This window comes from Cystoisospora suis (assembly GCF_002600585.1).
Source record: "Cystoisospora suis strain Wien I chromosome Unknown contig_896, whole genome shotgun sequence".
NCBI classification, from domain to species: Eukaryota; Apicomplexa; class Conoidasida; order Eucoccidiorida; family Sarcocystidae; genus Cystoisospora; species Cystoisospora suis.
The window spans coordinates 60,682-72,689 of record NW_027153697.1 but is presented as its reverse complement, the minus strand read 5'-3'; the positions used below and the strand labels follow the sequence as shown (position 1 = coordinate 72,689).

Sequence of the window (12,008 nt, the reverse complement as noted above, 5' to 3'; positions counted from 1 at the left end):
AAAGAACAAAAAAGAAAGAAAGAAAGAGATGAAGAAGAAGGAAAAGAGGTGTCGGTCGGTCGGAAGGAGGAGTCGTTTTCTTCTTTCCTCAATCTTTGGAGTTCTCTGTGCTTTCATGAACCTCAGTCGTGGGTATGTATGTACGTGCATATATTTCTATATGTATATAGAGCATACACCTATAGATGTGTGTGCATAGGTATATGCGTAGATGGATGTATATGTATGACACAGGAATGTATGTGAGATTGCTGTGTTGGGTATTCCTTCTCCATAGGGACAAGGAGGTACCAGTGACCCTTCATTGTAAGGAGGCTATCCTTCTTTCTTCTCCTCTTCTCTTGGTAGACATGATAGTAAACAGAGATCTTATTTGAAGCAGCTTTCATTCAGAGATTCTGTTTCATCCACACTTTCTCCTCTTGCAAGGAATCTCTTCCCTGAATCTATCCATCATGAAGTCTCTTCGATCCTGTCTCCGTCTCCGTCTTGTCTCTTATCAGAGACGTGCAAGGGAATGACGAAGCTCGACGAGCTCTCCTTGAGGGTGGCGTAGGGAGTGAGGCGGACAGCCAAGATGAGGTCCAAGAAAGGAAAACTTCCTCCTACCCACGATGTATCGGTAAGAGATAAGAAAAAAGAAGACCAGAGACACCATCAGAGGAGGAGAAGAAGGAAAGAGACGCAAGATACATGCTTGCTTAGTTGTTTGTCCTTCGTTCTGTCTTCGAGGACAGGATCCTGTTTGAGATGTGTACGGCTGTAAGATATTCCATCTCGGGTGCATTCTTTTTCATAGGTCTTTGGAGAGGTTGAAGGTATGCACCTCTCTATGTGGAAGTTCGTCTCTATTTCATGTAGGAGTCATTCTCAGCTCCTCACCCCGGCTTGTATCTTCCTTCCTAGATCTTGTCTTTACTATGAGATATCATAGGAAGTCTTTCCAAGTGACAATACATTGGTTGCTGTGTCAAATAGACTGCTTTCTCGTCTTTTGAGTTTTTTTCTCTCGATTAAGATAGAAAAGGAGCGCATTAGTGGGACGTATGATACGGCTCATCTCTCATCCGCTGTAAGGCATATACTGCCTGGGTTGATATACATAGCTATTCAGTTTTCTCTCCTCTCTCGAGTATTTCTTTTTGTGAAGATGTCGGACATCCATCCTTCTATTCTTCTCTTGAGTCGACTTCTTCTTCTTCTTTCTCTTCTTCTTCTGTTCTTCCTCTTCCTTCTCTTATTCTCCTTCTCTTTTCCTTCGTCATTCTCTTCTTCTTTCTCTTGCTGTTCTTCTTCACTCTGCTCGTTGTGCATGCACCTCTTCTTCTTCTTTCTCTTCCTTTTCTTCAGGTTTGTGCTATGGTTTTCTTGCTGGATTGACGGGGGCTCAGTGTGTCTTGGAACTGAAGGAGTTAGCTGCATGCGTTCATGTAAGTCTTTTCCTCGTGAGATCTTCCTCGGCTTCTTTTTGGAGAATTCACTGCACTTGAGAGAAGATCGCACCACTCCACACATCCAGATTCATCGTACATCTTCATACATACGCACATCTATACATACATCTTCCTACGTACTCATAGCTTTCGTCTCTCATACTAGCATAGGAAGAATTCTCCAGAGAGATACAGATATCCACACACAAAAGACCTAGACAGGCTTCTTCAAGTGCCTGTCTTCTTATAATCTTTCTTCGGACATGTTAAGGAAGGAGAGTCGCAATTATATCTTCACGAAAGGAATAAAATGGATACGTTCTGCTATGGACTTCTATTTGGCTTTATAGTGTGGCCGCGAAAGACTTATAGTACGAGGTGGAATGTGCGCAGATCTATGTAAATATACCATTGTAGACGTGTATGTATATAGATATCTACCTATATGTTGAGTAAGAGATAGATATGAATACAGACAAGCCATCGTCGAGTAGCCGAGCGGAGTTTTGATGCGCCTCTCTCCCTCTCTTCTCTTCAATCTCCTGTTTATCTCATTCTACACCTGAATCGTTTTCTTCTTCTACTCCTTCTTCTCTGTCTGTCTTCTTGGAACTTCTTCTTCTTTTCCCTTCAGAGAGGCATGAGCGACTTTTCTATATGGTATCATCCGCAGCCCTATCTAGTGGTTGTGTTTCTTATTGCTTCAGTATGGACTCAGGTATATATCCATCTTCATAGAAATCTTTCTTTCTTTTTTCTCTTTCTCTACCCTACTTCGATGACAACGACTTCTATTCTTTCTCCCCTTCTCTTCTTTTTCCTCTTCGTCTTCTTCATCTGTCTTCATATCTGATCGTGTACTTGTCTCTACATCTATTTAAATGGTGCAGGATATCGCTTCACGCGGTCTCGATTATTGATATAGATCTTCTCTTCTGGCTAGCTAGGTTCACTTGTATGTACACTTGAGTGTGGAGATCTCTCCGATGCTGTGAAGTTCCCTCTATCCCACCACGTCTTCCTATACATATATATATATATATATACATATATCAATGTATATATATAGATATATATCTCTATCCTCGGTATGAATGATGATTTGAGAGATTTCTTCTTTCTTCTTTGACTATCTATCTAGATGACTCTCAAGAGGAGGAGTTCATGGAGTTTACTTCTTCTTTCCTTAATCGGATCTTCTTCCATTTGAACCAATACCTCACATCCCTGTCCTTGAAATACCTTTTTTCTCTTCTCATCCTCATGCTCTTTTCTTTCTTTTCTCTTCCTTTGCTTCTTTTCATTCTCCGTTTTGAAGTGGCTTTAGTTGTGTGTGTAAAGCTTCCCCTTGGTGAAGACACGTAAACTCCTTCGAGTCGTCTTGTGTCGTTTGCTTTCTTCTTCTTCTTGCTGCGCGCTCTCTCAATTCCACACAAGGAATCTTCTCTCTCGTATGTTGGGTGGAGCTCTCTGTTGTCCATGCGTAGACAGACAGTCTTTCTAACAGTTAGGGGAATTCACGGAGACAGATCCTCCCCATCATTATCATCATCGTCATACTTTTCTTCTTTTCGTCTTCTTGAAGGAACGAAGCAGTGGATCTCCACGAGAGGACTAAGGGGAAAATCGTCTATACACTTCTTACCTCATATTATATCACATACATGCGATATGTATGTGTTCGTGTGTATCCATACGTATTATGTACTGTTTTCTATGTGGATAGATAGATTACAGATAGCTAGATCACGGATTGGTAGACGTAGATAGATAACTTACAGATAGACAGACTACCGATAGGGAGATATAGATAGATAGGTAGATCGAAAAGAGTTTATTTCACTTTATTTCATTTCCTCGGCGTGAGAAGTGAAGAATACTGGATAGACATTATCTCTAGTTAGGAGGCATGGGTTGGATCGGCTTCTTGTAGTGTATGTTGTTCCCGTTGTGTGTGTGGGGATGTTTTAGATTCACTTCTTGAATTTAGGGCTAGCGAGAGGAGACGCGACGCTGGTGGTTCCGACGTATTACGTCAGCTGGACATTCTTCGGAACATTAGGAGGTGAGAGAGAGACAAGGAGACACTGTCTCGCCATCATAGAGAGGTCAACGAATCTATCGTTCTTTCTTCATTCTCCTTGTGATGCTATCAGGCATATCTCTAGGCAGTTTCTCTTTCTCTCTCTCCTCCTTCTACAGATGGTCATCGTACATTTGCTTCTTGTCTTCTTTCTCTCTTTCTTGTGCTTTCTGTGGAAGTTCTTCTCATGACCTTTGAGTGAATTCGAATCTTATCGACTGGCGTGTCAGGATCTGTATGGAGCATGTGGGTGATCATGACGAATAGCTCGATAGGGAGGGACTCCATTTCTCGTATCTTCTCTATTCTCTTCTTTCCTTTCACCACAAGGCTCTTCGCTTTCCACGAGGGAGAGACAGCGGCCCAACTCAAGGCTAGATCGCTCTTCTTCTAAACTCACCATACAGGAAATGTGTCACATAGAGCGATCTTTTTTCCCATTCAGGCCCTCTCTCTCTCTCTTTGAGTCTATCTGTCTGTGTGGACTTGGTTTACTTTCTGTTCTTCATCTTTCTTGGCCTGCTATTCTCGTTTCTTTTCTTCTTCTTCTTTCTGGCGATGTGCATGGCTATTCTAGGCTTCGCGAAGTTCCATGAGATTCAAGGCTTTAGTGTAGGCGCTATTGTGCTCTTTGCTCTTGGCTTCGGACTGACAATTCTCTGTATAGCGATCTTAGCTGTACAGGAGATGACAAGCTTGTAAGTCAGACTTTTCTACATACACATCGCATAGTCTCCTTCTTCTTCATGCGTCTCTTGTTTGGCAAGAGGAGTTCATCTTTCTTGCTTCACTCACTCTCTCTCTTTCTTTCTTTTCTCTATGTTTTCTTAGCACCCTCTCTATGTGTAGACCTGGATGAGATGAGGAGTAGTCTATCCTCTTTTTCTAACAGCAGCTGTATACAACTACATATATGTACGTCTATATATAGAGAGAGATCGATATAGATAGAGAGATACATGGTGTGTCTTCGGCTTCTCAAGTTGAATTACAGTATATAGTATGTGTGGGCGCAAGGCTTGACAGATTTCTTGCAAACAGCGAGTGTTCAGAAATACAAATGCCAAAAATACAATCTTGGATTCTTTATCGGAGGACATCGATTCTTCTCCAGAAATCGATTCTCCTTCTTATACTCAACTCTTCTTAGGTCTGGAGAAAAGCCACAAGTCAGCTCTCTCTGTTCATTTAGTTCGGTCCATCTCAAGAGGTGTATCTGTTTTTCTTTCGTTCTTCCGTTCTTTCTGTGTGATTGATTTCGCCCTGTATATACACCGCCGATCGGTCTGGCTCCCTTCCCGTTTTTGCTTTAGACGGCGATATGTCGATGAAAGAGTCCCGGATTTCGCTGAACAAGAAGTCGACCTGGTAAGATCAAGAAGATCACAAACCATTCATGACCCCTCCGCATCCTACGACAATAGACACACCGATCTATCTATCTATCTCTACTTTAATTTATCTATCTAACTATGTGTTATTTTCAATATATCTATCTGCCTTTCAGATTGGGTGACCTATCTGCCTATTTATCTATCTTCATCTATCTATCTAACAGCGATTCGTATGACATAAGAGGATCTGCCTATGCCCATGAAGCTCCCAAGCTAACCATGATCTTGTGGTGGAGAGGCAAGAGATTCTCACCTACGAGAATGAAAACAATTAGAAGAAGAAGAAGAAGAAGGAGAAACGAAAGAGAAAGACTTCACAGTTTCTCTCTTCTAGGTGATTGTGCTTGTTGCCGAGACAATACAAGAGCAACGACTACTACCACTTAGGATGACATACAGGACTCGCTTCAAGTTTCTCTCTCTTCTGTCTTTTCCTATCGCTTGTCCTAGGTTCCTCATCTTAAGAGTCGTCTGAAGTTTTTCTCTTTTGTGTGTTCGATCATGTGTGGATGATACCCCCCCCCATTGCGCAGCCTACACAGGAGCTCCAAGAACAGCAGCTAGCTAAACAAGTGACGCTAGCTATGGGTCTCTTTCCTTTCTCGATGCTTGGACGTACCGTGGGGAGAAGACGTTTTAGACCTCTCTATCAGAGATTTCGGCGAACGCGATCAACAGCATCAGATACCGCTCTAAATGATTCTTATGGAGAGCTCACGTTGAGTTCGGCAGGTGTTATGGGTGCCTATACACTACCGCATAACCTTCACTTCAATCGGAGTGGGTCAGAGGTAAGAGAGACATTGGGGGAGGGGGGGGGACAGAAGAGATAACAAAAGAAAGAAAGAAAGAATGAGATGAGGAGAAAAGAAGAGACAGAGAAAGAAAGAAGAAAGAGAAACATGGGTTCTTGAAGAAAGTGGGGCGAAGTCTTCTTTTTCTTTCTGATACATACATCTTGAATTTAGTCAAGTAGTTGATATGCCTTTCTCCTTCAGTTAAGGCAATGTGTATATGTATGTACGTACGCCTGCTGTTATATATACTTACTGTTCTATCTTTCTCTGTGTACGTCTCTCTATGTATATATGAGGCATCATCTTTCAGTGCGGAGTGTCTAGGGGTGTTAAGGGCTAGATCGTGCATCGGGGTGAGCGTAGCCTAGCTGTTCTCGCCCCTGCTCCGGTCTGTATAGGTCAAGTAGACGATCTTCCTACCTCTCGTTTTAGGCACGTCTGTATATGTATTTCTATCTATTCATATGAACCTATAGACAAGGCTCCTGTGCTGGCCTTGCACTCTTCTTCACTTCATGTACCTAGCATGACAATCGAAGTGGACGACCTATCTGTGTTGGTCTTGGTCTTGGTGTCGCTGAAATCCTCCTGTGCCCTGAGAATCCTCATAGTAGCCCAAGGCGAAGAGTAGACATAGAAGAAACAATATGTATGAGGGATGGGGTGTTGCATGGTATACAAATATATGGCATCACTGAAAGAGATCTTGTGAAGGAAGTAAGAGAGGCTTCTGTGGTGTTCCTTCTCACGGCAGACACGTCTTCATCTCACTCATAGGTTAAGCTGTGCATATCTAGTAACCGTACGGAGTCTACATGTGTGTATGTATCTATCATCGCATTAGTTGAGAGATCTAACTGTTGTATACAAGACAGAGGGTGACCTCTGACCTCTATCTTGATCTTTCTATCTCTTCTGCGTGGCACATCAAGAGTCGAAGTTCACACAAGTTCCACTTCGACTTGAATCTTAGATAGATTTCCTTCATTTGTTGCAACGCTGCTGTGTCTCTTCCTTGTTCATCTGCTGTCTCCTTAGACGGCTGGCTGGGATTCCCGGATACGACGAGGTGGCGGAGATGAGCCTCCTATTGTTGGTGGAGTGTATAGACACACTAGTCCCTATACAGATGCCACCCTAGGCCCGTCACCCTTCTCACGTCATTTAGCCGCTGCTCAATTTCTCCGCAGTCAGGCACAACCTACAACAGGTAACTTAGGGGGGGGCCCTGGACCTTCACCACGAGGAGACAGCCCAGCGGGAGGAGGAGGAGGAATAAGGTCAAGCAACAGCAACAGTGAGAGGGAAGAGAGACATGATGGAGGTGGAGTAGGAGGACATCATCCTCATCATTATGCTTATCAGCACCATCATGGGTCGTTACTTCAACCACCTTCATCCTCTATGACTACGTCTTCCACAGGGTTTGCCTCTAGGCCTCAGTTTCCAGGTATCTCTTTGGATGGAGGTATATGTATCGTGACGAGCTCATGGAGAAGCATTTTACTAGATAGATAGATAGATAAGGTTAGATAGATTGATTGATAGATAGATAGAAGTAGAATTCTATGTGTATTTTGTTTGTTTCATAGGGAACTTCATTCGTTTTTTTATCTTTTGCATAATAAGGAGCTCTTCATGCTTAGGGCTTGAGTGTGTCCTTTTTATTTCATTTACTTCACTAAGAGCGTGTTTAATGCCTATCCCTTGTCTTTCTTTGACTTGCTAGCTATCTATCTTCATCTGCGCATAACTGTTCAGACATGTCGGCGGACTTCGTGTCTCATGTATCGCGTGTATGCATCCTCATCCAGTGGATCTGAGGAGAGGAAAGACTGTATCGTAGTAGTTGTTATGAAACGTTAATACAGGGTGACCGGAGAGAACCTCGGGAGTTTCTTTATGATGGGTAAACATGCATACAGAACCAGTTCCGAATTCTTCAAGAGGGACAGCCAGAGCGTGGGAGCTTGGTCAGCCGGCTACCTCATCGAAATCAACGGCAAGACCAACGGACTATCGAGTCATCTCTCCTCAGCGGAATGCCGGGGGGGTAAGTGCATTTCTACCTCACACATAAGCATGTGTTCCTCAGTCCTTTGAACGACTTCTACGTGTTATTTACTTTGTCTTCCTAGTGGCCTTCTTCTGACACAACTGTTTGTCCTTCTCATAGGCCTGAATGTCCGAGGGCAATACTTTCCAAATATATCCATGTATCTATACGTTGTCATGTATGGTCACGTTTTTCTGTACACCGTGTGACTGCGGCCCTTCTCCGCGGTGTATCAGCTGCTAGGGCTTAGGAGGCGTGGGTGGCTTGGGCCTCTACCACAAGCGCGTTAGGTAAACCCTGTGTGCCTTTGTGACTGAGCGTATCGATGTTTTAACATCTCGAGTATGTATCGCGAAGTGGTCGTCTTCCACAAGAACGCTTTGTTCTCCAGGTTTTTTCGTGCCATTTCAGGCCTTGTATTCTCCCAACGATGCACAACAGCTGCGGGTCGATAGTAGTGAGAGAGAGACATAAGCAATGTCGTACTCTTCCTAGACAACTGGAAGGCATTGAATGAAAACATCGGGTGTACATACGGCTCTCTTCTCATTGAGAAAATGACAGCATATGGCGTATGTGGTAGCCTCTATCGCCCCAACGGTTGACAGTATGCACGGCGGGGTATGTCAACATTATTAGGGTATGTGAGAGTAGCTAAGTTGCGTTCTTTCTTCATAGAAACTGTTTCTTGAAGATGGATGTAGAATTGGAGTTGTTTGTTATGTCGAAACAAGAAAAGCTTCTTTGTGTCTTCTTGTTGATTCAGATCCAAGGATCCCTGTCGAGTGCCACGCAGCAACCTGTATCTGGGGGTAGCAGCGGCCAGGTGACCGCGGGGCGAGGCGGCCCTCTTCCTACTCGAACCGCGTCATCAGGGTCCAGACACGTCAGTTTGAACACATAAGGAGAAAGAAAATCAAGAAGAAACCCCCTATAGTACCGCTTCTCTGGCGGCGATCGTTCGTGTTTTTCGGAGAGAGTGGAAAGGCGCTCAAGAAACGGAGTGCACACAAAACACATAAGGCACATTAAGAAGCCATCTCTTACGAACAACAGATAGACTGTTGTTTGAAAGAAATCGACACGACGAGAAAGAAGAGAGAAAGAAGCAAAAAGCAAGGCAGTAGTTTTCTTAGAGGTCGGGAGCTTCGCTCCAAACTGAATTGTTTTTCTTGACATCCGTGACGAGAAAATGCCTCGACAGGAGAAACCGCGAGGCCAAGCCGAATGGCAGTGTAGGATGAGTTCACAGAAACATGATCACAACTAGCCAAGAAATTGGCCCAAAACGATAGACGCACGGGGTGCCATCGAAAACAGGAGAGAGCTGTCGGACTGAACTTTGTTCTTGTGTAAAAAACCATCGCGGCGTACTTTAGGCCGGGTGCATCGAGGAAGCATTCTAGGGAATCTGCAGTCGGCTGAGGTAAGAAATGCTCTATGGCAGTCAAAAAGGGACTGCGTGTTAGGTTAGAAAGCCTCTACTTCTCTAGGATTTCGCTGAAGCCGAGGGGAAACGAGGACAGTCGCATCGACAGAGTGCAGAGCGACACAAGGTTTCCACGGTTTAACGGGAACTGTTCATGGTTGGAGTAACGAGAACGTAGATTTTAGTTGGGAGTGAACGGAGAGCAGTGACAGTTTCCTGTCAGATTCGTCGCGTGGATTCAGACACGACCGCTGACTGTTGCATTCTCTGGGCCACAAAGCTGTCAACGACCAGATTCCACGGGAATCGTGAAAGAAAACAGATGTGCAAAGGGAAAGGCGAGAAGGGTTGAGCTCCGCCAATCTCGCGGCGTGAAATCTTTGAGTGCTGTTTGTTCTTGTCAATCAGTTGAAATGTCTGTGTACATGTGAGTTTTCTGGGAGTGTTTTTTCAGTGGTATGACGAGTCATCAATGCTTCTTATGGAGGTGTCTCTCAAACTCAGACCCGATGGAATTTCGTATTTCCGTTACCGAGGTACAGCGGTCGACTGAAAAACGGCCGTTGGTTAGAAACATTACGTATCAGCATCACTGCTGTATTTATGTCGGAGGGACCAGACATTTGGGGATGGTCCGTGGTTAGGCGGGCCGAGTTCAACGAGGGAGAGTCGATTCTTTATGGACTCTTTGCTTTTCTCAGGCAGTCACCAGTAGGACCATGCTGATAGGTTGAAGTAGGTAAAGTCCGTGCCCATTCTGAGACAAAGGGAACGCTATGTTCCTGCAAATAACTCTGGTTTACAATTCCCTTCGCTAGTGGTCTGTCAGCCGGTCTCACGGGTCAACACGGACTTGCCTCTGACCTAGCCCCCACTTTAGGGGCTCGTGGCCACTAGAACCGCTGCAGCTTGTGACGTGGTTGGGACATGGCCCAGCACATTCAAGTCATGGAGATGTGTGACCGCAGGTATGGAAACGTGATCGACAGAAGTGTGGAGCCGTTTGGGGTCGCGGACAGTGAAAGCACACCGCAAGCCCTAGGAGTATTGTCAGATCACAGTAAGAGGGAACCAGCTTTGGAGCCGAAAGAACATGGTGTGGTGCTCGCTGTACAAAGGCATATCACATGGGTTCGTCGGCACTAGGCTATCGACCCCTATCAGTGCCCAGGGCTCCGATTCCCAAGCAACGCTGAGAGCAGCTACTGGCATTAACCTGTCAAGACGTGGAGAGGATGTAGCGCGTAGCTCGGCAGTTAGAAGTTGCATGAGCTGTCACCAAGGAAGGTTTCTGACTGTATCTTGGAATTACCTCGGGCCGTCACGAACAATGCCTCTGACCGGCTAGACTACAGAGACAATCTGTCTTCGGCCCTCACTGTGGAGGCTCGGGTTGTCTGCGCAGGCCTACCTCGTCGGCTCCAGAGATCAATTCTCCTGTTCTGTTCAACGGCACCCAGGGGACACACATATCCAGAGACACAGCACTCAGTTGTACCGCAATTCTAAGCTCGGTGGCGTGCTACGCAGTCGGTTGCATTCGGAAGAGCTCGAGAACAGTGGGCGGTCTTTCTCAGTGAGGAGTGACTGTGAACCAAGGGGAGCATTCAGTGCACCCACTGTCTTCTGGTCCACGCGCTGCGCTCTTAATCGGTCATCTGTTGCCTAAGTCGACGGAAAATCCATCCGGAGCGCGGGTGAGTGATTCTAGTGAGTGGAAGTAGACGAAGCCGTGTCGAAGTGCAGTGACTTGTGACCCTGCGTACAGTACCTGTCAGTGCTTAATAATCAACTTGGGGACTCACATAGTGAGCCAAAGCTAGTAAGGCTACAGCTCTGTTATGCCACACTTCGGACTGGGGTGCCTAGGGGTGTGCGCCACGGAACAACGGGCCGCAGTAACTGACAATGGAGCGTAGTGGCCGCGCCAGGACTGACAACAGTAGTCGGTGGTAATGGCGCGTTACTCTCTTCCTAGTTAAATGCGCGAAAACTCCCCACGTGTCTTTACCGCATCTCAACGACTGCATGCATCAGAATATTCTGATCGCATGCGGCTGAACTGGATACAGTTCCCTTGACGCAAGGAGTCGATTGTCGTTTGCTGTTCGGCGTCACAACTCCATCTCCTTGGGGGGTGTGCATCGGTCTGCGCAGGAGGAAAAACTCCTCGAGAGCAACTGCAAACAAATTCTCGGGTGGGGCTAGTTGGGAACTCGCTTTCCCTTTTCTTCTGGCATCAGCTTCAGAATCGAACGTGCTGTTCTGAGCTGCTTTCCAAGACTGCCGAGTGCGAAGGAAATGCAGGAAATGCTCACAGTTGGCTTTCTCGGCTTTCTGCAGAGGTTCAAATGTCCTTCATTGACGCGACAGCTCCCTTGGTGGATCGATATCATTTCACGTCCGCTATAGCTAGAGAGGGAAGCCCTCAGTGTTAGTCTACCGAGTGAACCTGCTTCGGTCTTCTTTGGTTACGAACCTTTGAGGCTACAAGAATGTGGAGGCCCTAGCTTTATACTGGAGTAAGGCTGCCGACTGCTGAGCCCCTTCTAACCTTTCACGGTCCTGCTTCTTCGAGTCTTTCTCTCTCCGTTCCATGACAGACAGCATCCACTCTTGCGAAGATCCTACATCATCGAGAGACACTCCAGCGGCTTCAGGATTGTCTCCAAACCTGCCCTTGGTGTCGCTCCACTTCGCTCGCGCTGGCTGATCCCAGGTCACAAGCTTGTATCGTCGTTTCATGGTCTTATCTGTTCTTCCCTCTCGTGTCTTTTCCCTCTCGCCGTTTTTTTTACCGTCCCCCCCCCCCTCCT

At 45.8% G+C, this 12,008-nt stretch overlaps 1 protein-coding gene across 1 annotated transcript in view; it reads left to right on the top strand.

Moving 5' to 3' along the window:
* The window catches only part of CSUI_002153 (duf803 domain-containing protein), a 13,542-nt gene extending 3,803 nt beyond the window's left edge, over positions 1–9,739 (top strand). The window contains exons 4-14 of the mRNA XM_068062355.1: positions 278–306; positions 504–622; positions 1,351–1,430; positions 2,068–2,151; positions 3,405–3,498; positions 4,094–4,214; positions 4,830–4,884; positions 5,444–5,701; positions 6,746–7,157; positions 7,633–7,760; positions 8,530–9,739. Coding sequence (XP_067925673.1) covers positions 278–306; positions 504–622; positions 1,351–1,430; positions 2,068–2,151; positions 3,405–3,498; positions 4,094–4,214; positions 4,830–4,884; positions 5,444–5,701; positions 6,746–7,157; positions 7,633–7,760; positions 8,530–8,667 — 1,518 coding nt within the window. The 3' untranslated portion in view covers positions 8,668–9,739. The remainder of the gene's footprint in view (positions 1–277; positions 307–503; positions 623–1,350; positions 1,431–2,067; positions 2,152–3,404; positions 3,499–4,093; positions 4,215–4,829; positions 4,885–5,443; positions 5,702–6,745; positions 7,158–7,632; positions 7,761–8,529) is intronic.
* Positions 9,740–12,008: the final 2,269 nt, after the last annotated feature.